At 40.0% G+C, this 27,855-nt stretch overlaps 1 protein-coding gene across 8 annotated transcripts in view; it reads right to left on the bottom strand.

Annotated features, from left to right (window-relative positions):
• The window catches only part of LOC120317577, a 142,943-nt gene extending 135,675 nt beyond the window's left edge, over window positions 1-7,268 (bottom strand). For 5 of the 8 annotated variants that reach the window (XM_039364260.1, XM_039364258.1, XM_039364262.1 and 2 more), the window contains exons 1-2: window positions 6,670-7,268; window positions 5,968-6,382 (exon numbers count right to left, since the gene is read on the bottom strand). In XM_039364260.1, coding sequence (XP_039220194.1) covers window positions 5,968-6,382; window positions 6,670-6,800 — 546 coding nt within the window. In that variant the 5' untranslated portion in view covers window positions 6,801-7,268. Of the gene's footprint in view, window positions 1-11; window positions 5,636-5,967; window positions 6,383-6,669 lie in introns of those variants that run through there. The other 3 variants (XR_005559272.1, XR_005559270.1, XR_005559271.1) reach the window with 3 other exon arrangements.
• Window positions 7,269-27,855: the final 20,587 nt, after the last annotated feature.

Genomic DNA, 27,855 nt, shown 5'->3' with positions numbered 1-27,855 from the left:
TAAATAGCAATTGCATCACCTCTGTTATTCAATAAACTGGCATTGTCTTTTTTTCAGCATATTTATTTGGCTCTAGGGCAGTTTGAGTTCGAACGCTGTATCTTCTTACTCTCTTGTTCTCATTGTCAGTGAGCGAAGTCCACCTGTAATTTTCTTCTGGAAAAGTACTTCCCACATCAGCTCTTGGGCCGAGGTGGCACAACAGTTAGAGTGCACTACTGCAGGCCACTTTAGCTGACTGTGTTCAGCAGGTCAGCGGTTCAAATCTCACCGGCTCAAGGTTGACTCAGCCTTCCATCCTTCTGGGGTAGGTAAAATGAGGACCCAGATCGTTGGGGGCAATGTAAATATATATATACATTGCTTACTGGTGTACACCGCTTAGAGAGTGCTTGCACTTAAAGCGGTATATAAGTCTCATAAATAAATAAATAAATAAGTGGCTCTTTCGTTTGGAGCAGTTTAATTGACTGATATATGGACTCTGCCTTCTACTTATTTTTTCTTTAAACTCTGCAATAAATTGATATTTGTAAAAAAATTAAACTAAATATTACAAATATTAGACTGTGCTGTATGTTGTGCTTGACTGCTGCTTGTTTAACTAGGTATAACCACTTGAGTGATACAGATTGCACATTCTATGCTAAGCTAAAAACCATGATTTACAAATTGGAATGCCTGGATTCACATAATACTGGGCTATATTAAGAAATCATATCTCCTAGTGTTGTATGAAGCTAAGTTTAGAGAAGTGCTAAAAATAAAACAATAAGCATGACATTATGGATTGTATCCACCTTCTAACCTAACAGCATTTTCATTGGCAATCAATTTGTGTTCATTTTTTCCTCATCTCTCCCTCCATTCCCCTGCTGAAACCTGTTCAACTCTTCTGGGAACTCTTGCTGGAAGCTTTAAGAGCAAAAACTGAGAAAGAAAATAATCTGTCTCATTTCTGCCACTGGGAACGTTCAAAGTAGAACTTTGATGCACCAATGGAATAAAATGTAACACTGAATATATTGTAAGACTATAGTGCAGCCATCTATAACTTGGGATTGACAATTCTCCATACAGTTTACAGATAATCTTCTACAACTTTCAATTAATTTATTATACTAAACTATATTAAAAGTATAAAAAAGAGCAATTGGTATAATCAAGCAGATGAAATTGTATTTCCCGTAAAAAACATATTGTTTGTATCATGGAAGATAAACATTAAATATGACATTTAAAAAAATATGGCAGCAATGACTTTTTCCTCATACCATCATATTAGAACTACAGATTTTCTAATGGAATTATTAGGCATCAATTCTAAGGAAATAGTTGATAATGGTTTCAAAGTAACTCTTCACACAATATCAATTAAATCATACAAGCCACTCTCCTGAAGTTTTTTTTAGAAAAACAAAAACAAAAGGCACAACTGTATCACTAAAAGATTGGGGTCAATCAGCAGTTGTCATTATTATTGTTGATAATGTCCAGATGAAAACTATCTGCTTGTTAAGAAAAATATTCCATAAAATTAAAATGTGGCATTTTGGTTTGGGGGCAAGGTGTATGTTTTCACAAATAATGAGAAAAACTTCCAATCTTTAATTATGAAAGTCTAGCAACATCCAGAATAGCATAGAAATTAAGGAAGATGATCTTGATGGAGAGATGCAAAACCTAGGCCAGGAGAATGGGGGAATGAAGCATTTTTTTTAAAAAAAGTTCAGAATGACCAGATAATGTTCATAAAACAAGTCAGGCAGATACCTTCCTAATTCACCAAAATGGAGGAGATAACAGCACAAGTCAGATTTTCAAGATTCTGTTATTACAGTATAACTAATCTCAATAAAAAATACTTTTAGCCTTCAGTTGCTTTCATGATTTGCTCTACCTAAGAGGGGTTTAGAGATTGCAAGCTAGATGGATGTTTGGAGTGGTCGAGCTGAAAACATTTATGGTTTCAAAGTATATAGTATTCCTTCAAAGAATCAAAAAGTTGTGCAGGAGAATTCTTAGTTCTCTCAGATCATGTCTTACAATAAACACAATGGGCAACAGATTTTCACTTTGTGTGTGAGAGAGCGCGGAGGGGGGGTTGTTAGGCAGGAATATCTTTAATGCTTTCTTTGACGCTATTCTCATAATATAAAGGGAAACTACCATGATGAATATTTGTAAGCAACTATTTTATTCAAGAATTAATCTTTGCATTTTCAGAGAACCAGAAGGTCTAGTAAGATGTATCTTTCTAAAAGTAATCGGATACAACATTTTAATTTTTTTTTTTTTAAGGCAAGCTTCAACTAAAAATTCCATGTTGGTACAACTAGGCAAAGTCAGTTCACTGTCACTCTTATTCAAAAAGAACTAGCAATTGGCTTTGGATGTACAAAAGCTGAACATGGTATTGATGCCATAAATATGCTTTCTCCGCTTCCTGGTTGGCAAGCTTTTTTAATTCATCTGATGCAACAAAGTGAGATTATTTAAACTTCCTGGGAAGAATTTTGATTTCTCTCTCTAAGCACTTCAGACAGGGTGCAGCGGCATCCAGCAGAGTAATGAGCATTCTTAGCCAATCTTCAAGCCAATATTCAAAATATCTTTTCCCCGTCTGCTTTGCAGAAAGTATAATTTTTAAGAAAGGAGTTTTGTGGTAGCAAAAAGAAAATGTCTGCACTTGGATAATAAAATATATATTATTATATGGGTGTGTGCGTGCACATATGCAGTATACACAATTATAAATGCAATTATTTATATTTTCAGGAAGAAAAAAAGGGAGGCAGTTGTAAAAGAAAGCTCTTAACATGTATCGGGTAATGAATTTTCTTAATACTGAACAACAGAGATGATGTATTTGAATCTGCAACCAGTTTCTTACAAGGTTGTAAAAAGCATAGGAGACTTGCCAAAAAGTAACAGTTTTGCAACAAGATATTGTTTCATCAATATCTATTTCCTAGAATTATAAATTATCTTTCAGACAGGCATAAAGACCTCCAAATCATTTTATTACACTAATGTAAAATTACACTATACATATTTATGAACCAGAATTAATCAAACATCACACTACAAAATCTACAAAAGGAAACTCCTAGAGATCTCTCTGTTAGAATTTAACATATATAAAGAAAAAGGTAAAAGTTTCCCCTGTCCAGTCATGTCTGACTCTATGGGGCAGTGGTCATTTCCATTTCTTAGCTGAGGGGAGCAGCATTGTCTGGTGGCCAGCCTGACTACACACCAAGGTACATGGAATGCTGTTACCTTCCCACCAAAGTGATACCTATTTATCTACTTGCATGTGCATGCTTTCAATCTGCTGGTGGGCAGGAGGCTGAACAAGACGGGAGCTCACCCATCGCACAATGCTTGGGTCTCAAACCTGGACTGTCAGCTTTCCAGCTGACAAGCTCAGCATCTTTAACTGCTGAGCCATTGCGCCCCCATTAAGATATATAACATGATTAATTAAACATGAATCAGTATGTTAATGCTAGTAGACTGTTACTAGTAGATACTGCCCATGATGGTGTAATACCATGATGTAGAGAAATACTATAGTATTAGAATATTTATATAAACAGATGTATATGAAAGATAAGCATACATGAGATCCTTCTAGAGGAGGACATGGAAGAAGAAAGGTTTCTCAGGAAGCTTTCAAATTATACGTCTTGAAAAAAGTACCAGAATGTAGACTTTGAAGATATGAGCTGTAGTTATCAAAGAAACAGATTATTCCATTTGAACTGGGTAAAGCAATGACACTCAATTGGAAAAATATCAGGTGGTGCAAGAAAAAGGCCAAAATGTAACTAGCTAAATTTTGACAGACTGATCAAACCTTGTTGGGAAGTATAAAATATATATGAAAACTTTACTTCTTCAAAGCCATCATAGAACAAGGTGCATGACAGAAAAGGTCCTTTGATTCTTCTAAAACTCAACTCTGATTTGGATAGGTATACATGATTATAAGAATGAGTGGAACTTTTAGTTCCAAAAGTTTATACAATAATAAAAGCACAATACACATTAGAAAATACATATAGCTGCATTTATTTCTACATATCTGCCTCTCTGGATTTAAAGAAAGAGAAGTAAAAAAGAGGGTGAGGAAGCATGGTAATACAAATAATCCTCATTTAGTGACAGTTGGGACCACCTATTTGGTCATTAAGTGAAGCAGCTGCTAAGTGAAACCACAATTGTGCTCATAATCTTTAGCTTTATTTTGCTTTACAGACCTGTGAAACTCATAAATGTGAGTTACTTATTCATCACTGTCATAAATGCAAACAATCTATAAACAAGACAGTGGTAAATGAGGAATACCTGCAAAAGCTTTTTTTTAAAAGTTGGTTCAATCACTATATATTTTTAGTGATTTAAAATTTATGCATCACCTATAAGATACTCATTTCTTACTAAGAATCCAATAAAGTGAGAATATCTTCTGGATTTCTTCTGAAGCTGATTTAATTAAGAAAGAAGCATATATCTCCTGTATAATTACTTTTTTAAGGGATACATGCAACAGGCAGCATGTATGTTGGTTTGTTATGGATTTCAAGGACAAAAAGGGTCTTTGGGCAGAAATATGAAATTGGCCAAATCTGCATGGCACACCTGAGCTACACAAAGTAGCCACCCATATACAAATATAGTAAGTAAGGAAATCTATATTAAGGAAAAGAAAATATCTTGAAATAATCTTTACAGTGTTCTCTAGAACTCCTAATCAGGCTGGACAGTAAAGGAAGCAGATAGTTGAGGAAAGCTGAACAATATTGTATCCACTGTGTCTGTATTCATTCATAGCCTTAAAATAGAAATGTGGGAGAAGGTAAACATTTAAATTAGGTACTTTGACTAGCATGGGTCATTTATCACTGTTTGCATTTCAAAGTCCTATGTGCAACTGGAAGACGAGAGATTCTATCTATAAAGTTTCCCATATTCCATTCTTAAGAGTATAAATAAATGCAGATAGGACAGTTTTAATATTTGCTACTGTAGATATTCCTTCTCTATTTCCCCCTCCCGTTTTCATGTAGTCTGATGAAGAATAAAATACTCTTGGGTTCATTTTAATATTGGAATCATTTTAATATTTTAGACCTATTTGTTTAGCTGTTAATCATTTTAATATTTTAGACCTATTTGTTTAGCTGTTAATCATTTTAATATTTTAGACCTATTTGTTTAGCTGTTAATCATTTTAATATTTTAGACCTATTTGTTTAGCTGTTAAGCTGGATACATAGCTCTGTCAAGATCTCAATAATATTTGTTTTTAGTAAGATTCACTTGTTTAAACTTCTAAGATTTATTCCTGCTTTTTGAAAACAATAATTACAACAATGTTAAAATTAGACGATCAAGTTCTGTAAATTTTGTTTACAGTACATTTTAAATGATGATGATGATGATATACCTTTCTGGCCTATTAGTATTTTTTTCCCTCTGTTCAATCGCTGTCCGATTCTCCAACAAGTCCTGCAGTTTTCTTGGCCTAGGAAAGCTAATTTGAAGAGTCATTAACCACAGATACACTGAATGCATTTTTGCAGCCCATTTGTTTCAGAGCAGCTCTACTACGAGTTTACCTTGGAGGCTGCAGAAAGAGGAAGAGGAAAACCTTTAACTCTTGTGAACTCCTTTATTCAAAAGCCTCAAGTTTTTTTTTTTTTCCTTTTCTGAATAACCTTCTTCCGCTCAAGCTGCCTTCTAGATCAAGTATTAGGAAAAACCTCAGCCTAGATTTGACTTTGGAAACCGGGGGCCAGTGTAACTAGTGAAGCAGCAAACGCTACTGCAGTATTTTGAGTATCCAGACGCATTTTAGAATATACAGAGGTAAGGAAAATGGAGAAACGCGATTGGGAAGAGTTCCGAGAAAAAAGGCAAATCCCATTTCCCTTCCCGCCCACCATTTCCCCAACTTACAGGTTTCCTTATTTCTCTGGGCGCCTTCTTTCCATCAGCTTTGGTCAGGCGCCGCGGATCACTTCCAATAGGCTCCACGCCCCCACTCGCGCGGAGGCCCCCTGGAGGGAGGACGCCGCTCGCTCTTCTGGTGCCCGAGAAGAGGCAGGCAGCCTCTTCGGCGCTCGCAGTCGCCAGCTGGAGGAGGAAGTGTGACCGCTGGCATATGGCTAGAAAGCTGCCGCTTGGAGCGCCCGGCTGGCGATGTTTGCAAACAGCTCCGGCTCTTGGCAGGAGCGGACTCCTGCCCCTCGCTCTTCGGAACAGCCTCGTCTGCCCTCTTTTCCCCAAGGAGGGGGGAGGAGAAGCTGAGAGAGGTTGGGGCAGTTCCAGCCGGGCTCTACTTTCTGTCTTCGAGCTCCTCCATCCTCTTTCCCTAGAAATGCAATATTCTCTTATGAAATCCTGGAGCAAATTAAACGTTGTATGTGTGTGTGGGGGGGGGGCGTTTTAAGCGTTTCAGAGAACTAAAAGGGAGGTGCTCTGCGAGGTTGCCACAAACGCCGCCGATATGGAGAAGGCAACTGAGGGTCTAAATTCCTGCCGCTGGACGGATTTGTGACGGGGCAGGCGGTTGGAGGCTGCAAGCCAAAGGAGGCGCAACCCACCTTTTTAAAAAGAGAGCCGCAAGGACTTCGTTCTTCGCCCCGCGGGCCATCTTACCGTCTCCTCATCTCTCGGAGCGTCCCGGCTCTCGACCGTCCCTCGCTATTCCTTCTTTGCAACTGGGTGGGAGAAAAAAAAAAAAAAAAGAGGAGGAAGGCGGCGTCCTTTTCAGCAGCCGAGATTCTCATCTTCAATGCCGGCAACGGTGTTTAGCGGTGCTCCGCGTCGGTTCCCTCCCAAAAGGGAAGCCGCGCTGAGGTACGGGGGGCCGCTCGCTTGCTTCCACGTGCTGGTCACTCCCTGGCCGGCCTCCCGCCTTCGCAGCGGTCCTGCAGCCTGCCGTCACCCGCCTATGTTCCTCCGCCTCTGCTTCCCGGTGGGGCTGGGATTTATGGCGTGTGGGAGACCGGGGACCGAAATGCTATGGCTTGCCTGACCGACCGGCTAGCAGCGGCCAAGAGGACGCCGCGGAAACAGCAACAAACCACAGCGGCTTAAACTATCAACTACGCAGCTGCTCAGCACCAACTCTTCTCGCCTCCCTCCCCCGAGCCCGGGTACGGAGCGGACACTTTGCAAACTCTGCGCGGGTCCTTGCGCGTTGTCGACATGCGGAACCCAGGGACTGTTGTGGTTTTACAAGATCAGTAACAGAAGCCGCGGGGGGGGGGGGCAAAGCGCCTGCGTGAGCACAAGGGGGGGGGGAAAGAAACAAGAAAGGAAGCGGGAGGAGTCAACGCGAGAGGCGGTTGAGGTGAGGGAACCGGTTGCGAAGCTAGCCGGGGAGACTTTTCCCTGGGCTCGTTGAAGAGAAAGGCTGGCGGAAAAGAAACCTGCGCGCCAGAGTCGCGGGACGCCTCGGTGAAGGAACCACACGCCCGCCCGGTCAAAAGCAGTCAAGAGAGCCAGTGGGCAATGGCGGCCCGGGGTAGGAATAGCTCGGTTGGCTCTCCCTAGCCGAGAACCAGACTTCCAATTGGGGAGGCAGCGTGGGGAGGGGAAGCAGCCGGACCGGCGTTGGGGTCACCGACTTTCGAAAGCAGCCGCGGTCGAGCTGAGTTCCCCCGAACTGTGGCCAGACTGCCTTCGTCCGCTGAGGTGCGTGGCGGCTAGCAGGGCTGGCCCGGGCCATGGAGGCGCCGGCGGAGAACCCGAGCAAGGCAGCGGAGTATCTCAAGGAACTCAACAAGATCATCGAGACGCAGCAGGAGCTGCTGGAGAAGCAAAAGCTCCGGATAGACGAGCTCGAGCAGCAAGTGGCCAAGCTGTGCCACGAGAACGCCCGGCTCCAGGAGGAGCACCGGCGGCACCTGGCCACTTGCAGGCTGCTGCTTCTGCAGCCGGGTGCCCTATCCGCACCGCCGGGGAAGGGGCAAGAAATCGCCCAGCATGAAAAGTAAGGAAACGGGGGACGGGGAGCGTCTTAATCGACGTGCGGAGGGGGGCACACGTAACGCTTTAAAGCAGTCCAGGTGACCACGAAGCATTAGCCACGAGGCTGGTGGCCGACGCTTTCCCTGCCCTTGGGGGAGGGATCTTTGCTGGGTAGTTATGAGGTTATGGATGATCTCAGACAAAGATGAGTTTTTTCCTCCATCCTCTCCATTCCCCGCTGGTTTCTTTCTTTGATTGATGCTCTTCCTAGTTCGCATCTTCTCTTGTGGGCCAAGTGTGCAAAGGCGAATTTAAAAAAGAGAGAGAGAGCTGAGATGTTATGTGGCAACCTCCCTCGGCTGGCTGGCAAACGAAGTTGTCTCCTTCGAGGAAATGTATTCCTAATTTCTTCCCCCCCCCCCATTCCAAAGAAAGAGCTTATTTCTGGGAGAGGGTTTTGAGCCCCGCAGGTTGCCTGTGGACAGAACTGTGCTACTGCTTAAGGGACCGAGAAGGCTTCAAGAAGAGACGTTGGGGAAAGGGTGTGAAGGATGATGCTGTTTTGTGCCTGCTAGCCCTGGAGAAAGACTTGGTCTTCTAGTGCAAGGCAGTGTGGTGAGTGGCGTTTGGAGACTTTGGAGGTGGAGTTAGTTCCTAACGAATGGGAGTCAGTAAACATTGACAGGTGGCCCAGCCCTTCTGAACTGTGACTCCTTCACATCTAAACTTGTTGATCATCAGGAACCAGTTTGCTCTCAATCCTTGGGTCTATTTCCAGATGGCTTTAAGCTTCCATAATGCAATGCTTGCTGCAGATGGAAAGGCGTTTAGCTATATTACTGCTTACCGTAAGGCTATTTCAAAAGCAGAACAACGTCTTTGATTCTTTTACAAACGATTGAAATTGAAACTAGCACATGTCTTTAAGTAGATACGGAAAACCTATTTACTAATTCATGGCACAAAATGTTCAGGTACTTTGTTCCTTGGATTTTGTTACCGTTGTTATGTCTGTCTGTTTCCCTATCCTCCATCAATGTAAAAGTTTTTTGAGATGAGCAGTATGTCTTCTTAAACTTTATAATTAATTGTTGTGATATAGTTAACAAAAACAATATTTCTCTTTGGGGACTGTTTAGCTAATGGATTTAAGTAAATTGTTCAAAAAGTGTTCATTGATAGATGTCTATTAGTTAGCAGTTAAACTGAAGTTTTTACAATGGATTAAAACAGGCATTCCCTTCCATAGGAAAGGGGGAATGACTCTTAAAATGATGAATGCTAGTCTGCATCATTTAAAAAACTTTTTGTTCAGATTGTACACCTAATACAGATGTATTAAAATGTATTCAGATATCAGTATTGTCTTACAATGTAAATGCTGATCATAACTCTTGACCAACATTAGAAACTTTACTATATTTCTGCTGCATGTGGGTTTTTATTTTAAAAAATCTGAGTTGCTGTCTGTATGCAGCATTTGCATCTGTATTGCAGAGTTTTGCAATTGCAAATGCATAGAGATAATATTTACAAAGTATGAACTTGGAAAAATATAATCAACTGCTTATATGCAGGGATGATTTCCATCTAGGAAAGATATGTTATATTGAAGTAGGAACTATATTCCTGTACTTGTTAATGTACTACTAGTTACTCAGTGTGAAGTCCCAAGAAGTGGGCTTAAATGTTTGTTACCTGTCCAGTATAAAGATATGTATAAGTGAGGTATATGTTTGTTCGTTTCTTGTCCACCAAACATTGTATTGTTGGCCTCTTGTGATTTTTCTCCTTGTTGTTGGCTACACTGTTCATTTTAGTAAGACATTAATTTTTTTTACATGCTAGAAATCAACATGCTAGTTGATTTAAATCATACCAAGGCTAAAACCTGTTTAATAACAAACCATTATATATAAAGTGATGCAATAAATGGTTGAACCTGTAAGAAGAGTGGGAAACAATTCCTTTAATCTATAAGTAGTTTAGAGTAATGTATGCTGCTTTTAGGAAGGAGAGGTCCTCCTTTCACAATTAGAAGTTTGATTTTAAAAACCTTAATTCTATGTATGTTTGTTTTGTGTATAAAGCCAGAGAATGAATTATATAGATGTGCCTACTGTCATATTTTAGACCTTTTCTTATCAATGTACCTTTTCCAATTTGTATCCTTACCAATACCAGACACAATATGTATTATTTGTCATGTTTTCATTAATTTGTTTCTTCTGATTTTTCAAGAAAGCAGTTCTTTCTTGGAAGAAAGCAGTAAGTTACAGCTTTGAGAACCACCGTATTCTTAAAGTCTCTGTAAGTGGATTTGCTGTTGGGATCAGTATTAATCTAGGGTATTTATGGAGTGCTTATAATCTTTCTGAGGTATAGTCAGAACAGCTCAGGGCAAACATTTAAAGTTATCAGGCTTCTGTTATCACAGAGATGTTGAGCCAAGAGAAATTATTTTGTGTGATATGAATATTGACTACATACTGTTGGGTTAGCCAGAAAAATGCTGGTTCCATTTTGGGATTTTGTAATTAGAATCTTCAGAACTAGAAGTTGCACTCCATTCTCTCCTTTGACTTTCTGTTAAGGCAACCTGCAAAAATCCATGCAGCTTTTTATTGGTATGTGGTGCAATGTTGTTAGGATATCTGAAAAAAGTACCACTGTAGCCTCCCCAAAACCACAATTATGAATTATGTATCTTACTATAAGGTAACGGGGGACAACCTCTAATAGATATTACAGTATAGACCAGAGGTATCGCCCAACTTGACAACTTTAAGATTTGTGGACTTCAATTCACAGAATTCCCCAGCCATCAATAGACCTTGAGATTACTATGGATAGTGTTGGAACAAGGATGAAAATCTCTCATCAATGTACAGTTAAGGATATATTAATCTTATTTCAGTCATGGGTTAGGCATATGATGAAGACAGTGTTATGGGCCCCAGCAGAAAAAAACAACGCTAGGGCACTCTGTATGCCATCATAAGCTACAAATGATGCAATGTCTTCTTTCTAACATTCTTGGCCAGTTTGTCTCAAGCTGATTGCTCCTTTGTGATTCGTTTCATTGGAAGTTCTTTTGGATCAAATATAATCAGAGTTATGTGGAATTGTCAAATTTAATTCTATTGTTTGGTAAGCTGCTGTGCTTGTAATAGTTCCATCTCTACTGTACTCTAGTGTTACAGAATTGCTGATCTTGAAATTGGCACACCTGTATGTGTAATTTGTTTGTGTAATATGTTTTACTTTTGAAAAGATTACTTTTTAAAACTTTTAAAATGTTTTTAAAATGTTTATTTAATTATTTAAATAATTTATATGGCTGTCTATCTAGCTTCCATGATTCTGGCTAACAATATTTTTTAACAGGGTGTGTGGGGGAGAGGGTGGGGGGGGGAATACCTTTGAGTCAATACTGGCTCCTGGCGATTGCCTAGATAAGTCCTTGCATTTTTCTTGGCAAGATTTTGGAAGTGGTTTGCCCTTGCCTCCATCCTAGGGCTGAGAGAAAGTGATTGGCTCAAGGTCACCCAACTGGATTCAGGCCCAAAGCATGCCTGAAAGTCATGGTATCCCAGTTTCTTGCCTTAACCACTATTCCAAACTGGGTCTCCTAACAATAAAATAACAAAACCATAACAACCACATTTTAACAGTTAATTATAATTATCACAACAATAATGTAGTCCTCAGAAGATATACAATCTTTTTCTAACTAGTCTCACTTAATGACCTGGACATAGGAAATAATCACGTTTTAAAAACTTTTTATAATACCAACTGGGCGGGGCCCATTTGAATCTCAGGGAATCTCAGGGCATGCCTCTTGAACCCCGTTAGATTTATTTACTGGTTTTATAAGGCCACCCAACTCAAATAGTGGTATTCTGGGTGGCATACAACAACAATAACAACAACAGAGCAACTTGAAAAAAAAACATGTAATGTGAGAACATACACAATGCACAAATATGAACATGAAATACAGACTATAGAATGAGAACCAGTCATAATAAAAGCAAATAAAGGGCTGCCTCCAAATGCCTGGGGGGGGAGTCAGATGTTAAAAGGTGAGCAGAGTTTGGGCTTGTGTATTGGGGGGGGATATCTATTTCAGAGAACAGCCATCAAAAAAGGAGTGCTTCAGAAAAGGAGTCAGGAGTAAGCACATGTTGTCACATATGGAGGGGTAAGCAGAAATCAGTGTATATACAGGCAGTTCTGCAAATAGTTTGCCTCTGTGCCACAGGGACAACCTGCAACTTGAATTTTATCTGGAAAACCACTGGGAGTCAGTGCAAACTCACAGAACCATTACATGGGGCTTTGTGTCACTGAATTCTGGACCAGTTGCAACTTCTGAATGCTCTTCACAGGCAGCCCCTTTGCAGTAGTCCAACAACCAGGCGGTGACTAAGATAGGAGTGACCATGAACAGGATCCCTCCTCCTAGGAATGTGTATCAATGATACATTGGATGGATTTACAGAATACCTGCCAGAGCTGCAACCTGGTCTTTGAGCAGGAGCCATGAATCCAAGATGACTCCCAAATTACACAACTCCACAACTCAGATCCTCAGTGGGATCTGAGGAAGAGTAATCCCTTGCAGACATACAGATGAATTATCTCTGGATGTGAGGACTTCAGAATCCTTAGCAAATTGATCTTCCCAGGACTGAGCTGCAATCTGCTTTTTCTCTATCTAGACCAGAGGTCTCCAACCTTTTGGGCACCAGGGACCGGTTATGTGGAGAGAGATTTTTCCGCAGACCGGAGGGGGTGTGGTTTTGTATTCTGCCTGCATCTCGTGGATGGGGCTTTGCTTGTTTGTGCGGATCGGTAGCTGGCATGCCACGGACCGCTACTGGTCCATGGACCGGGGGTTGGGGACCCCTGATCTAGACCTCAAAACATCCAGCCACTGGGAAAAATTTGGGAGTATCTCTTGATCTCTTTTTTTATCAAGTTGGTTATGTAAATGAGTCACTGCATACAATGAATCATATAAACATTCTAATATTTAATGGTCATATGACTTTCCAACTTTTTGCAAAATTGCCATTTTGCAAAATATGAAAGGAATTTTATAGCTTATAGCAGTAATTGCAAACTAATAAACAATAAAATGTTATGTAAGAGGAGGAGGTACTGTCGAGAGTAAATGTTGGAACTAGCGTACTAATACTGAAATTACAATTTTAAATATAGTGAGATGGTTATTGCTGGATAAGTTGTTTAGATGAACATGTTGTGTTCAGTTAGGAGAGCAAGGCAGTTTGGGGTGGCTGCTGTCAGAAATAGTACTATTTGATTTATAGTCCTAGTCTTTAAAATAGTTCTACTTAATCCATATAACAGCACTGAATTCTGATGTATCAAAAAACTAGCAATTGTCCTATGCAAAAAAAAAAAAATCCCACCAAAAAAACAAAACCTGTCCTGTGTACTATATGCACCTAACTCCACCTTAAATAGTGGTGAACAATATACAGCCTTTCCAATCTGTTAAATTGCAGTTCCAATTACTCTTATTATTGGTCATGGATTGATAGGATTGTTTACTCCTGAACTAAAAAAAAAAAAAATCAAGCTTTCAATCAGAGAGCAATGACAATTGTTCAGAGATGCCCACAATTACCCTTGTACCAGAAGCTTCAGTTTAAAACATGGTAATATGTTTTTTCCAGTAATAAAAAAGGAAGAAACTATAGCATAACAAGATTAGAAGGGAAAGCCATCATAAAGCAAAGCAAATGTAGTTCTGTTCTTAATATAAAAATTATCGGCAATATCCATCTGCATGTAGCTCCTTATCTGAATTGCAGCTTTATGTTTGGGTACGCATGTATTACAACATTGTTTATTTAACAATGGATTATTTAGTGAATCAAAAGAGCCTGGGTCCACACAACAAGCTAAATTATCAACCCTGGTTTGCAAACTGCATTGGCTGACTTCATATTACATTCTAAGCCACAAGTATATAAACTACCTTATTTATATATTTAGTAAATTAATATGGCTATCATCTGAAATATATGATTCTGGGCAGCTAACCATATTAAAAATGCTTACAAAATGTACAAAAAACATAAAACAGCACTCAGAAAAAAAGTAAAAGCTATGATTAGATATTTAACCAAGAAATAGTCTCAATCTTATACTGGGACCACTACAGAGCTCCAAGAGAAAATATTCCAGAAGGAGGGTGCCATAACAATAAAAAAGCTTTCCATTTTTGTGTGCACAATAATCTCATTGTAGTTATCATATAAAAAGCTACAGTTATCATATATAAAGGTTCCATGATTTTTTCCCCAACTGTTTATCTATCAATCCCAAAATGAAAAGTCCTGGTTTCAATTGTATATTAATCTTTAAAATCCTCTGAATTAGAGTATGTGTTTGTATCCAAAACCTTCTAACTTTTAAAAAAATTATAGTTTATTGATTATGTTTCATACTAACTAGATTAAAATTTGTAATCCGTATTGAGATATAAAGAGGTAGTTGTTTGAAAAAGATAGGAAAATATTCTGCCAGGAAATAACCTTGTTATTGATTTGCTTCCAATTCATCCTGGCCCAAAGAACATCATTTTGGCAAGGCTGTCAATACAGTAACTATTACTTTGAGTTCTTCCAAACTTATGATTGTATCATCAATTATAGTAATAAACTGTTTTGTCTTTTTAAAGCTCTTTTTCAATTTCATTCAATTATTCATGGCATTAAGATATTTTCCAATGACTTTTTTTTACATTGTGCATCTGAAATAAATCTTAGTTTTGTTATTGATCTTTTTAAAGAGTATTCTGGTTTTATGTAGTATTGAGTTATTTGTTCTTTCAATCCAAGATATTCTCAAGAATCTTCTCCAGCTTCACAAATCATTTTTCTTTGTTCAGCCTTTTCTGATAATCCAGCTTTCATTGTCAGATGTTACAGCTGGGAAAGCTTTACCCTTGACAAAATGTACCATTGTTTTTATGTAATGTATCTGCACTTACGTACTTCGATTATATCTGTTACAACCTCTTTTCCAAGTAGCATACAATTCTCCCTTTCAGGCTATAGTGACCATCCTGGCAAAATTATAAGATGGTACTAGACTTCTTCCATGCCTATTTGTATTAAATTAGCATTGTTATTGACATAATTTTAGTTATTTTAGTACTAAGTAGATAGGCTTTTACATTCCTTCCTCTCTCCCTGCACTGGTCTACTTTGCTTCCAGTAATTAAAATATTATTACCAGCATATGAGAAGTTATTGATGTTTTTATTAACTAAATATAGATTTTACCGTGTTTGTGCACAAAGTATATTGTTAATTTAATTGCCAAGCTTTCCATGCATACAGTTGTCTTTCACATTGCTGAAAGAAGGTATGACCTGTAAGTACTGAATTTTCTTGGAAGACTTCATTTTTTTCTCCTGCTTCTGACATTAAATGTTTCCATTGTTTCAGAGGCTCTTTACTTCCATCAGCATTCTAATCTACTGTCATTTTTGAGATTGTCAGATTGTTATTGAATTGTTCAACTTGTTTTGTAACAAACTTTGATTACTGTTACATTCATTGGCATACTTCGAATTTAAACTGAGGTCATTCTATTATTTTGCAGGGTTATATCCAACTACCAACTTGACACTCTTCGTTAATAATAATGACTACTCCTTTTCTTCTACAATTCTAGTCTTCAGTAGATTGTTTGCAAAGATCGTTAGATGTGACAGAATCCAATCTAGTTCATTTAAGTTGCAAATTCCCATAATATAAGATTTTATTTTTTTATTTTATTTGCAACTGAGGGTAGTCCAAGAAAAAAATAGATGGAAAATTAATATAGACCCAACCTAGAATTAAGGAGAAATTTATTGACAGTGTGAACAATCAGTGGAACTGCTTGGCTCCAGAAGTTATGGGTGCTCCACTCACTGGAGGTTTTTAAGAAGAGAATCCTTAATATCATTTGTACAGAATTATATAGAATCTCCTGCTGACCTCCAAGGTCTCTTCCAACCCTGTTATTCTGTAATTAAATATTTTGATTTCTGCTTTAACAGTAACAATTTTGCCTTGCTTCTTAATTCGAATATTACATGTACATATACCTTTTCACCATTGAACTTTCTTTTTGCTTCTGATCACATTAGGAGCTAGATATTATTTTGGTTTTAACCCAGCCGCATTATATGCACTACAGCTATTATATTCTGTTGTGTTGTTAATATTTCAATTAGCTGCTTTCGCTTAAAGGAGCAAAGAAGAAGGCTTCCAAGAACATTTTCCGTTTTTTGTAGATGTTTTGTATTTAAGATAATTGTTCAGACTGTTTTATCTTCTCTTTTCTCTTTCATTATCATAACAATTAGTTTATAAAATAAGTATTATATTACTTATGTATAAGTATATAAATAAAAACATTATAAAATAAAGTATTAAATCATTTGACCAGTATGCAGCAAAGTGCCATATTTAAACTCATTAATATATGTACTCTGATATCTAGAGTATGTATTAATAATGGACAGGAAATAAATTTAATAAAATAAATAAATCTAACTATGTTTCATTATAATTAAATATGCCTGAAGTAATCAACGTAGTTTCCTCAGTGTTTAAATAATTTATATCTTGCAGAGTAGAAGAAAACCAGTAAATTCAGTTGCATTTCATATCATGCACTTTGTTTTCTAATTTACATGGGATATTGTATTACTGTGTATGACGACATGATAGAAAGGCCCAACTACAGTTCACAAAGGAGTATTTTCATGATAGCTTACAGAAATAATTATTGGGAAAAGATATTGAATAATACATGTAGTCTTCACCTAACAATAGTCGTTTAGTGACTATTCAAGGTTACAACGGCACTTAACAAAGTGACTTATGGCCATTTTTCACACCTGCGACCGTTGCAGCCTCCCCATGGTCACGTGATCAAAATTCAGATATTTGGCAACTGGTTCATATTTATGACCATTGTGGTATTCCAGGGTTATGTGATAAAGTTTTTTGATCTTCTGACAAGCAAAACCAAACTGGATTCACTTAACAACCGGGTTACTAACTGCAATGATTCATTTAATCACAGTGGCAAGAAGAGTTGTAAAATGGAACAAAATTCATTTAACAAATGTCTCACTTACCAACATAAATTTTGGGCTCAGTTGTAGTTGTAAGTTGAGGACTACCTCTGTTTAGTTTTTCTTCTGTATGCAACACTTCAAATATCCATTTGTTTTCACTGTCAAGTTACACACAACTGAAGCTGAATTTATTAAATAGCAAGAGAGAAAATGTGATGTCTAGTTTAATTTTCTGTGATATGCTGTTCTATAAATTCACTTTACAGATAAGGAAGTTTGGCTGGAAGCTCATACAAAATATAAAACTGAGTAATGGTTTTCCCAGTGTCAAAGAAAGTCTATATTATGAATCTTTTAAAAATTAAATAGAAATCTAACTGCAGTTATTTAATTTTTTTCCCTGACTCAATGTGTGCCTTTTACTGTGCTCCCTCCTTTTGCTACTGCTTTTAAGGTTGAACCCAAACATGAAACATATCAGGTGAATTTGCAAACAAGCCTAATTCTGATATGATAGGTGAGCCAGCCATTGGAGAACAGATATAGAGGCAGTTTATGTCACAAATGAAATGCATAAAATATAGATTTGCAAATGATTGCCTATCAAACTTACGTAAGAAAAATTAAAAGCTTTTATGTACAAAATGCAAATAAAAGAATATTCCAGGCTTAATTCCTTGTTTGGATAGCTAAGTATAATTAAAATTCCAGTTCAGGTATCAGATGAAGTTATTCAGAGATCAGATATGTAAATCAAAAAGTTTCTGTATTTAGATAAACAAAATATGCCTGACTCCAAGGAATCTATCTTTAGGGATTTTTTTTAAATGAGTTAAAACAGAGCAGAAAAAGATATTTTCAAGTTACTTCTAAAATTCAGCCAGGGGAAATAAAATATTACATTGAAAATGTGATTAATTATTGCAGTCATGCATTACAAAATGTGTTCCTAATAGATTTGAAATTGAACATTATTAACATAATGGCTGCATGGTTTTATGATGGGACTAGACCACAATTAGAGGCACCCGACTGACCTATTTCTGCTTGCAAACTAAGCATGGCTTGGCCTGCTTAGTACTTGGATGGGAGGATTGGAAAATCCCAGGGTTAGCCCTGGCAAATAAAAAAACATCCCAGAAGAAATTAGTGATAAACCACTTCCATGTTACTGCCAAGAAAGCGTTCCTAGACCAAATATAGTAGCACATGCAATGGTAATAGAAGTGAACACACCTAGCCAAAAGTCTTGATTTAAATTCTGCATTGGTTAAGGATTAAAACATTGTCTGCACATTACTTAAGTTTCATTGCAATAAATATATTTTATTTGTGTAGTAAATGATATTTTATTATCAGATGCTCAATAGAATTCAGATGATGGTGACTCAGTTGCACTTACAGAGGAAATAGGGCAGAGCTTGTTTTACCATAAATGAGATATAAAGTCAAAAGTTCTACCCAGCCTTTTCCTAAAACTGGTGCTCTCTAGAAGCATTGCCTACTTTAAGACAGGCTGCTATGTAGTTTATTCTTGAATAGCTTTTTTCTGATTTTATATTATTTATCATGCATAAGATAACCTATTTAAAGTGCAATATTTTCCTGTCATTGCCACTTGTAGCATTGCTTTTCCAAAGGGACAGTAAAGTTGGCTCAATTTGAATTTGCCATCAATCTGGAAAATCGTTCGCCTCTGTAGAAATCTTAATAACACTGTCCTTTCATAAAAATCCAGGAAGCCGTAGTCTGCAGAGTTTACATTTTGAAAACATATTTACATTTTAGGCTTAAATTATATATTTAATTTACACAAGGTTAATTTAGGCATCACAAAAATAACTAGGTGTTCTATGCATGACTGTTGCATTGTCGCTGAATTTGGCAAATTAAACTCAGTTAATAGTAGATGCTATATCACTTCCATGAATTAGTGATTAATGCTCCCTCTGCTGGTTCATTATCAGTATTCGGCTATTTTGAAGATACCTTTGATTCTTTCACAATTCATAATGATACACAGTGATGACTCTGTATAGTTTTGGGGTTATGATGGCAGTAAGGCAAATCGAGGTTCTTTAGTTAACTGTTGAAATATATTTCTTCAAGTGTACGGAGAAGTTAACAAAATAAATTTTTGTTCATTTAAATAATTTAGTTTTGTTTCAATATATCAGTGCTCTTAATCTTTCAAGAAGTTAGAAGCCAAACCAACTTGGCATGAAAACATAGTTTTTATTACCAGTTAAATGTATTTGATAAACTAAAATACTATATATTCTGTTTCTAATCTTCAGGCAGAGATAGCCAAATTATGGCAGTCATACAAATAGTTTTTTGGGGGATATTAAGGATTCCTGACATTTACACGTACACGAGAAGATATTATGTTAGGTTATTAAAATAAGGAGAAAAATATCTTTGTATGCACATATAGAGCAAAAGAATCATATGGCAAAATAAATTGGTTAAGAGAGGCAAAGGAGTGCCATGAGGGTTATAGGTGATGGAGTGAGGAGATGTGATAAATAGGATACTGATTTGAGAAAAGGAAATGCATAATTTTTCTAGCTTCCTTCTCACAGATTGTCAGGTACAGAAGACTAGGTTGACATGTGAATGGTTAATTTAACTGATTTATTGCTAAAATTATGCGCATAGGAATCTTTGAACTAATGGTCAGTACCTGGTTATAATTAGATAATGGTAATGGCAACCAAGGAGGATTGGACTTTGTTTGTGGCTGTGTAATGGTTCTAGGCTGATTTTTCTTTTTTACTCTTCCCCCTGGTCTGCCAGTCCTTCCCTAGACAGATCTAGGCTATTTCAAGGGGAAGGAGAAAGTTGCAGAATCCTCTAATATTGTTTGTTACCCGGTGATTTGGACATTGGGGAAGCTCTCCCTGGGGTGGCGCCATTTTGCAAGTCACAAGGCTTGCGTCCGCCATTTTGAATTTCACTTTGGGCGTGGTTGCCATTGTAGGCCTCATCTCAGGCCTCGTTCTTACTACAGCCTACTGTGTTAGGCTCCCAAGGGGGAAAAATATACAGTATTCTTGAATTATCTTATTACTTACATTATTGTCATTGTCAAAGGAGAGGTGGAATCAGAGCATATACAAATTCACACTCTGTATAATTAAGGGACTATTTGCATTACCTATTCCTATAGCTCGCAGGCGCTGTTCTCAGCAGGGCCTAACCAGGCAGTTTTAGTGGACTGTCTGGCTGTTTGCCATTGCTGTTGTTCAGAGCGTGGGAATTTCCCTCTCTGACAACCAGATCTGCGTATTATATTTCCTCCATTCCTGGATATCTCCTACTTGGAATATCTAGCGAGCGATGGCAGACAGTAAAACTCCCAGACATCGCAGGGTTCTGGAGTCCCCCCCACACCCAACCAAAGTGCAGATCGTCTGAATTGAGCATGGGGGGAAAGAAGAAGGCTAAAACCAAGCATTTAACCACCAAGGAACCCTCCAAAGCTGCTGAGAGAGAGAGGCCTCGAGGAGACATCAGGCACTAGAAAAGGAATTTCCAGAATGCAAAGGCTCAGGTCCAGTGAGGCTGAAGTGGTTCCCCCTGCTTCACTGGACCGGTCCCCATTTGAGCCTCCAGGTGTGCCATCTTATGATGCCCCCAGGGCTTGGTTTCCTCAAGGGGAAACTGAACAGGTTAGTCCCGATTCCTCTCCTTCTCATCCTCCTCACTTTCCTCTTCCTCCTCCTCCCCCTCCACCTCCTTCTGTTTCTTCTGTTTCCATCACACAACAAGTTTCAGAGACCTCACATTTGTCCTCAGTGGTTGGTCCTCGTTCCACAGATCAGGTCATGTGGACAGAATAGTTTCAGAGTTACATGCATCAGGCATTCAGCCAATTTATGGCTTCTTCAATGAGTCAAGGTTTTCCCCAAGCATCACCGCCTCTGCCCGTACCTGTTTCACAGACGGGGCGTGTTCAGATACCTGGTTCTGGCGCATCTGAAGCATCATCTCAATTAGGAGAAGGTGAATCAGTGGACCTGGAGTCAGTGGATATTCCCATGTCAGAAGATGAGGAGGCGGCCCCGGCCCCGACTCCTACAACGGGTGTCTTTGATCCATCTCTATTTAGATCTTTACTTCTGAAGGCCTGCACCACGGCAAAATTGGCCATGGAGCAGGAACCCAAACCATCTACCTCCGCTACACAGAAGTCCAATCCCTTATTTGCGGAAAAGGTGGTAGAAGATAACAGATTCCTTGTCCTGCCATATTCCGCACTACTGTGGAAAAGCAGTGGACCTCATTGGCCACTTTGCCTTCTCCCAATAGTACAGACAAGAAACTTTTTAATGTCTCTTCCTCCTTTGACTCTCTTCTAGAGGTGCCTAAGGTGGACACTCCGCTCACTTCTCTGTTCTCCACATCCACAATTCCTGGAGACATGGCAGAGAATCTGAAGGCAGAGGATAAAAGGTTTGAATTTTCCATTCGCAGAGCTCACCAAGCCTTGGCATGGGCAATCAAGGCAGCAACGTCTTCATACTTCGCAAGGACATCTATTATGTGGCTCCGTGAGTTACAAGCTTTGATTTCCCCTGAACAGGTGCATACTCACCAGACGCTAGGGAAACTGGTAGCAGCATCAGAATACATGGCTGACTCTTCAGTACAGTCTGCCAAGTTTTCCACTAGGTCCATTGCGGCCACAGTTTCTGCACGCAGACTCCTGTGGCTCAAACACTGGAAGACAGACCTGAAGTCAAAGTGGCACCTATCAACGGACACTTATAGTGGGAAGTAGCTATTTGGTCTGGTTGTTGAACCGTTCCTGATAGAAGGGAAGGATAAGCGAAAGGTTCTGGCGCACCCCTCTAAGAAGGTGGGTAGAAGGCCTCATCAGGAATTTCTGCAAACAGGCTTTTCGTACCGGGGGCTCTTGGGAGGGCTGGCAGCCCTTTCGGAGTGGGCAAACCTGGGATTGGTCCAGAGGCTCTCGCTCCTTCTCCCCCAGGCAGGACCGGCAACAGGACCGTCAAGGTTCTGGAGGTAAGACCCAGTTCCAGTCCAAATGTCCCTTTTGAGGGGCTGGGGGGCACCCCTTCAGGAAATCCAAGTGACGCCAGGGCAGACCCTCCCATAGGGGGTCGCTTAGCGCTATTCAGCGACACTTGGGAGGTCACCACAAATGACAACTGGGTGCGGGAAACCATAAGATACGGTCTCGCCTTAGAGTTCCTCTCCATTCCGTCAGACCATTTCATTCACTGCCCCACCTCAAGAAACGCTCAAAAGGCCGAGCTAGTGTCCAAAGCCATATCTAATCTTCTAGACATAGAGGCCATAGAACTAGTTCCAAAGGACCAGATAGGAAAGGGGTACTACTCCATCCTATTCGTTGTTCCCAAGGCCTCGGGAGGTTGGAGGGCGATTCTGGACCTAAAAGGGCTGAATTATTTCCTGGCCTACAGGAGATTCAAAATGCAATCCCTCAAATCAATTCTGGCCAGCATCAGAAAAGGGGATTTTCTTTGCTCAATAGATTTGACTGAAGCGTATCTTCACATTCCCATCCTCCCACAACACCGCAAATTTCTCCGGTTTTGTTATGCACACCGGCATTACCTATACAGGGCACTACCCTTCGGCCTTTCTTCAGCTCCTCGGGTATTCACCAAAATATTGACAATGATAGCAGCCCATCTCAGATTGGTGCTGGTGCACGTACAATGTTACCTGGATGATATAATTGTCCTATCCAGATCCTTCTGCCCAATCGGACCTACAGACCATGATAGAGACACTGCAGGAACACAGATTCTCGATAAATTTCAAAAAGAGTCACATAGTTCCTTCTACTCGAATCCTCCATCTGGGGACTATAATAGATTCCATCCTGTGCAAGGTTTATCTCTCTCAGGAATGCAAGGACAGCATCAGGTCGCTCGTCCACGGGATCCGGAGAGAGAAGGTAGTCTCCCTTGTCCAGCTGTCTCAGATGCTGGGCAAGATGGTGTCATGTCTGGGCATTGTTCCATGGGCCAGACTGCACTCCGGAGACCTCCAGTGGTTCCTCCTACCTTTCCAGAGATGGAACATGAGTGCCTCGATAAGGAAGGTAAGAGTGCCACACCACATCCTGTCGTCCCTCCTGTGGTGGATGTCGTCAGCATTGAACAGAGGGTCCCTATTCAAGGAACCTCCCAGACTCAAGCTGACCACGGACACCAGCTTATTCGGCTGGGGGGGGGGCACATCTCCAAACTCACATGACACAGGGTCGATGGTCACAGTCAGATCTTACACACAATATAAATTGGCTAGAGCTGAGAGCAATACATCTAGCCCTCCGTCACTTTTCCGAGATTGTGGCGGGGAAACATGTCCTGATAATGACGGACAACATAGCAGCCAAGACACATGTCAACAGACTGGGAGGAACCCGGTCATGGTCCCTCATGCAGGAGGCACTGGATCTGAGGCTGTGGGCAGAGTCCAACCTGAAGTCCATCTGTGCGGAGCACATATCAGGAGAGGCGAATCGGCAAGCCAATTCACTGAGCAGAGCGATAGTCGATCACTCAGAGTGGAGACTGGACCCGGTTCTGTTCCTGGAAATTTCAAGGCGGTTCGGACAACCGCAAGTGGATTTGTTTGCCTCAGAGACAAATTCCCATCTTCCAAGGTATTTCACCAGGTTCCTGTTGCTGGGGACGGAGGGAACGGATGCCCTCCACAGCAGGTGGCCGAAGGAACTGCTTTATGCCTTTCCCCCACTTCCACTCATTCAGGCTACCATCCGCAAGGTCCTTCTGGATCAGGCGGAAGTAATCTTGGTGGTCCCTCACTGCCAAGACGACCGTGGTTTGCAGACATTGTGGACTTATTGGTATCTCCTCCATGGAGGATTCTGTCGAGCCGCATAGCGCTCAGTCAGGGGAATCTCTAACATCCAGATCCCCAGTGGCTTCAACTAGCCGCCTGGCACTTGAGCTGGAGAGTTTAGTCAGACAGTCATATTCATCTGACATCATATCCATGATACAAGCCTCAAGGAGACCCTCCACTAATAGAATTTATGACGCCACGTGGAGGAATTTTTGCAAATGTTGTATCACCAAGAATCTTAGACCTTTAAAGGTTTCTATTTCTGACATCATAGAATACCTTTTAGAAGGGTTAAATAAGGGTCTTTCACATAGTACTATATGCAGGCAAATTGCAGCCCTGTCAACGGTCCTCACGTGTGATAACCTCCATTCTCTGTCTCAACACCCTGTAGTTGCCGCTTTCCTAAAGGGCGTAATTAACACTAGACCCCCCAAGGTGCACCAATATCCTTCATGGGATTTACCAAAGGTGTTGCAAGCCCTCTCAATGTCACTGTTCGAGCCCTTAGGGTCTTGTTCACTTTATTTCCTCTGTTTGAAGGTTGCCTTTCTGGTAGCCATCACGTCAGCCAGACGTATCTCGGAACTGGCTGCTCTCTCAATCAGAAGTGATCTGTGTATGTTTCTGGATGACAGAGTAGTCCTTCGATTGGACCCTTCTTTCGTTCCAAAAGTCAATACATGGTTCCATAGGTCTCAAGACTTGGTCCTACCTAGCTTTTGCCCAAATCCAACCCATCGTCTGGAAAGACAATGGCATAAACTGGACGTGCGCAGGGCCTTGCAACATTATATCAAGAGGACTGCTGCCTTTCGCAAATCAGAGGCTCTGGGTCCTTCCAATCCTTTTCCATGGGAAAGAAGGTCTCATCCTCTACCATTGAGAGGTGGATTAGGGCATGTATTTCTCATGCATATAGATCTCAATCCCTACCTGTACCGAAACATATCACAGCCCATTCCACACGCAGCGCAGCCACATCAGCGGCCTGGTCTGTGCAAGCTTCAGTTGAAGACATTTGTAGGACAGCGACTTGGTCTTCTCCCTCTTCATTTATAAGGCATTACAAGATTGATAGGTTTGCTGCTGTGGAAGCCTCATTTGGCAGAAGGGTATTGCAGCAGGTTGTCCCTTCCCAGGGGACACACGCCTAGACTGTCCCTCCCGGCAGGGACATGGGTGGCTTTGGTATGTCCCACCGGTGGATGCTACATCTGCATGCTGGAGAATGGGCATTGTCTTACCTGAACGCCTTTTTTCAGCATGTAGATGTAGCATTCACACCCACCCTTAACAGTCAGTCTAGGCAGGTGTGATTGCAGGAGGAGCTGTTGCATCTGATTTGCTTTGCCTCGTTAAAACTGGGGAAGGACCACCCCAAGGAGGCGTGGCTGAACTTTGAACTTAGTCTCTGAGCAGGAAGGCTGAAATAACCCACCGGTGGATGCTACATCTACATGCTGAGAAAAGGCGTTCAGATAAGACAACGCCCAGTTTCAACTGTGTCTTACTGCCTAAAAGGCTCCTGTTACAATTAATTTAAGAGGATGGTATCTCAGCAGTAGCTAAAACCTAACTGCTGGATAATTGTATCTGGCACAGAACACCAGATCACATGCAAATTGTTGGGGCCTAGCATGTATGCAACACATTCCTGGTAGTAATGAAGATTTGAGCTGTTGCAAAAGAGACAATTCCATAGATTGACCTGGAATTTGTCAAGTATAAAGGGAGGAAGTTCCAATACAGCACCAAAGTTAATACCATCCTGGAAAGTTTTCTGGCAGAAGGATAAATAGTATATCACCTATTTTATATTAAGCACATTACTTTGTTATAAGAGAACAAAATCTAGTGATGAGCTTTCAGCGAAAAGGTATTAAATTGCATGCTAGTTCTTTCGGTTAAAACTTCGTCCTGTGCAATTGTTTTCTTCAATATGTATTTGCTTTCAATATGTATCTTATTTATTTGGAGAAAATTCTGTACTGATGTTGAATATTTAAGCCTCTAAGGGTGAATATGGTAAATAACTTCTTGTTCGATGGCCTTCTGAAACAAATAGAATGACTCATTATTTTGATATATTGCAATTCATATGCTGGCTATTTCCTTTTTAAAGTGCTGGGTTTAAAAACTACACATTTTTACTCAGATGTAAGTCCCTCTGTTTTAAGTAGAGCTTGTAACCCATTGTGTGCATTGGAATGCTGCCTAAAGTTTGAAACAAAATTCATTTTATATTGCTTTCAGTGATGTAAGAGATTTGATTCTTTATATAGCCATTGGGTTCTTTTTAAAGAACAGAATATCATTTTAGTGGCATCAACTGTATGGAAATGCAATTATGCCAAAATGTGAACAGTGTCCTTTAAAAAGGATACAGCAAAATATCATACAGTATCTGTACAAATATATTAGTAATCTTAATTCTTTGAAATTTTCTCCAAAAGAAATTCAAGTTGAATCCTTTAAAATTGTTATTATTAATTTATTCTTTCACAAGTTTTATAGAAGGAATGAACAAAATATAAAAAGAAAAAGAAAAAAAAATGAAAAATGACTGTGAAAAATAAATCTAAAACATTAATTTTTGTGGTGTTTCTTTATTTTCTAAAAGGAATGAATTAATTAACATACTTGCAATTAATATATTTCATTATGAATGGCAAGCCAGTATGAAATGCCAAAAAAAATAGTGTCCGAAGGAAATAATGACATTCCTTCAGTTTCACAGACAAGAGAATACTCTGAATCTTTATCAGTCTTCTAGAAATGATAAAGGTCTGGTTTTTAAAATAAAAATTAAAAACAAAACAATTTCATGTCCATTTCACATTCCTGCCTGTAATAACTGAATAACTGAATCTATTCCTGAATGTATAGAGCAGTGGTGGCGAACCTATGGCATGGGTGCTAGAGGCGGCACTCAGCCCTCTCTGTGGGCACACGTGCCATTGCCCCAGCCTCGCTTCCCCCCGCTCCCCCTGAAGGAGAGTCGCCCCTGAGCGTGGCCCACGTGGAGTAGCGCAGCCAAGGACATGGCAGCCAGGCAGTGTAGACAAGACTCTGCCCTCACACCCCATCGTGCACAGTTGATTCTGCAGGGCTCGGGCAGAGGGCGTGACCACCATAGCGCTGCTGGGCTGCCTGGGTGATCTGTGGCGGGCCCTGGAGATGGTGAGTGGCCCTGTGGGCAGGTGGGGCGGGGGATGGGGGCAAAATGGGGGCGGGGCAGGGGGTGGAGCGGGGCGGTGCCAGTTTTTGGGCACTCGGTCTCTAAAAGGTTCGCCATCACTGGTATAGAGCCAAGTGGAATGCAGAAAGTATATCTCTTTAACTTTGGCAGAGCATTGAAGGACTTGAGTTTACTATACGGTAATATTCTGACAAAAAGTAAGGAGATAATGGATAAAATAAAAAGTACTTTCAATCATTCATTTTCACAGCTGGCAACCAATTCCAGCCTAGTAGATTATAAAGGGTGCAAGAGTAGAATATTATTTTAAAAGCGTTCTGAGTTTGAACCATTTCAAACCCCAAAAAGACTGTTATTGGAATTATTTGGACCATGAAATACCCCTTGTAGTAGGGTCAGAATAGGACTGGAACATAATAAGAACAATGTTCTTCAAGCTTGTAACAGTCAAACTCAAAACATTTTGCACCATTTTTCATATTTTGTGCATAGTGGAGAATCAATAACTTACAAAAAAAATAAATCAAAAATGATTTAATATTTATATAGATACTGGAACTTCTAAAAAATTTTTCAAAGATGAATTATATGTAAAATAGCAATATTTGTTGAATTTCCTATTGCTTTGGAAACCAGTCTCTTCTGAAAAACTTTCGGCATTGGAGCATTCACAACTTCT

This window comes from Crotalus tigris, unplaced genomic scaffold (genome assembly GCF_016545835.1).
Source record: "Crotalus tigris isolate CLP2741 ecotype Arizona unplaced genomic scaffold, ASM1654583v1 scf7180000019699.406680, whole genome shotgun sequence".
NCBI classification, from domain to species: domain Eukaryota; kingdom Metazoa; phylum Chordata; class Lepidosauria; order Squamata; family Viperidae; genus Crotalus; species Crotalus tigris.
This window is presented reverse-complemented; position numbering and strand designations above follow the sequence as displayed.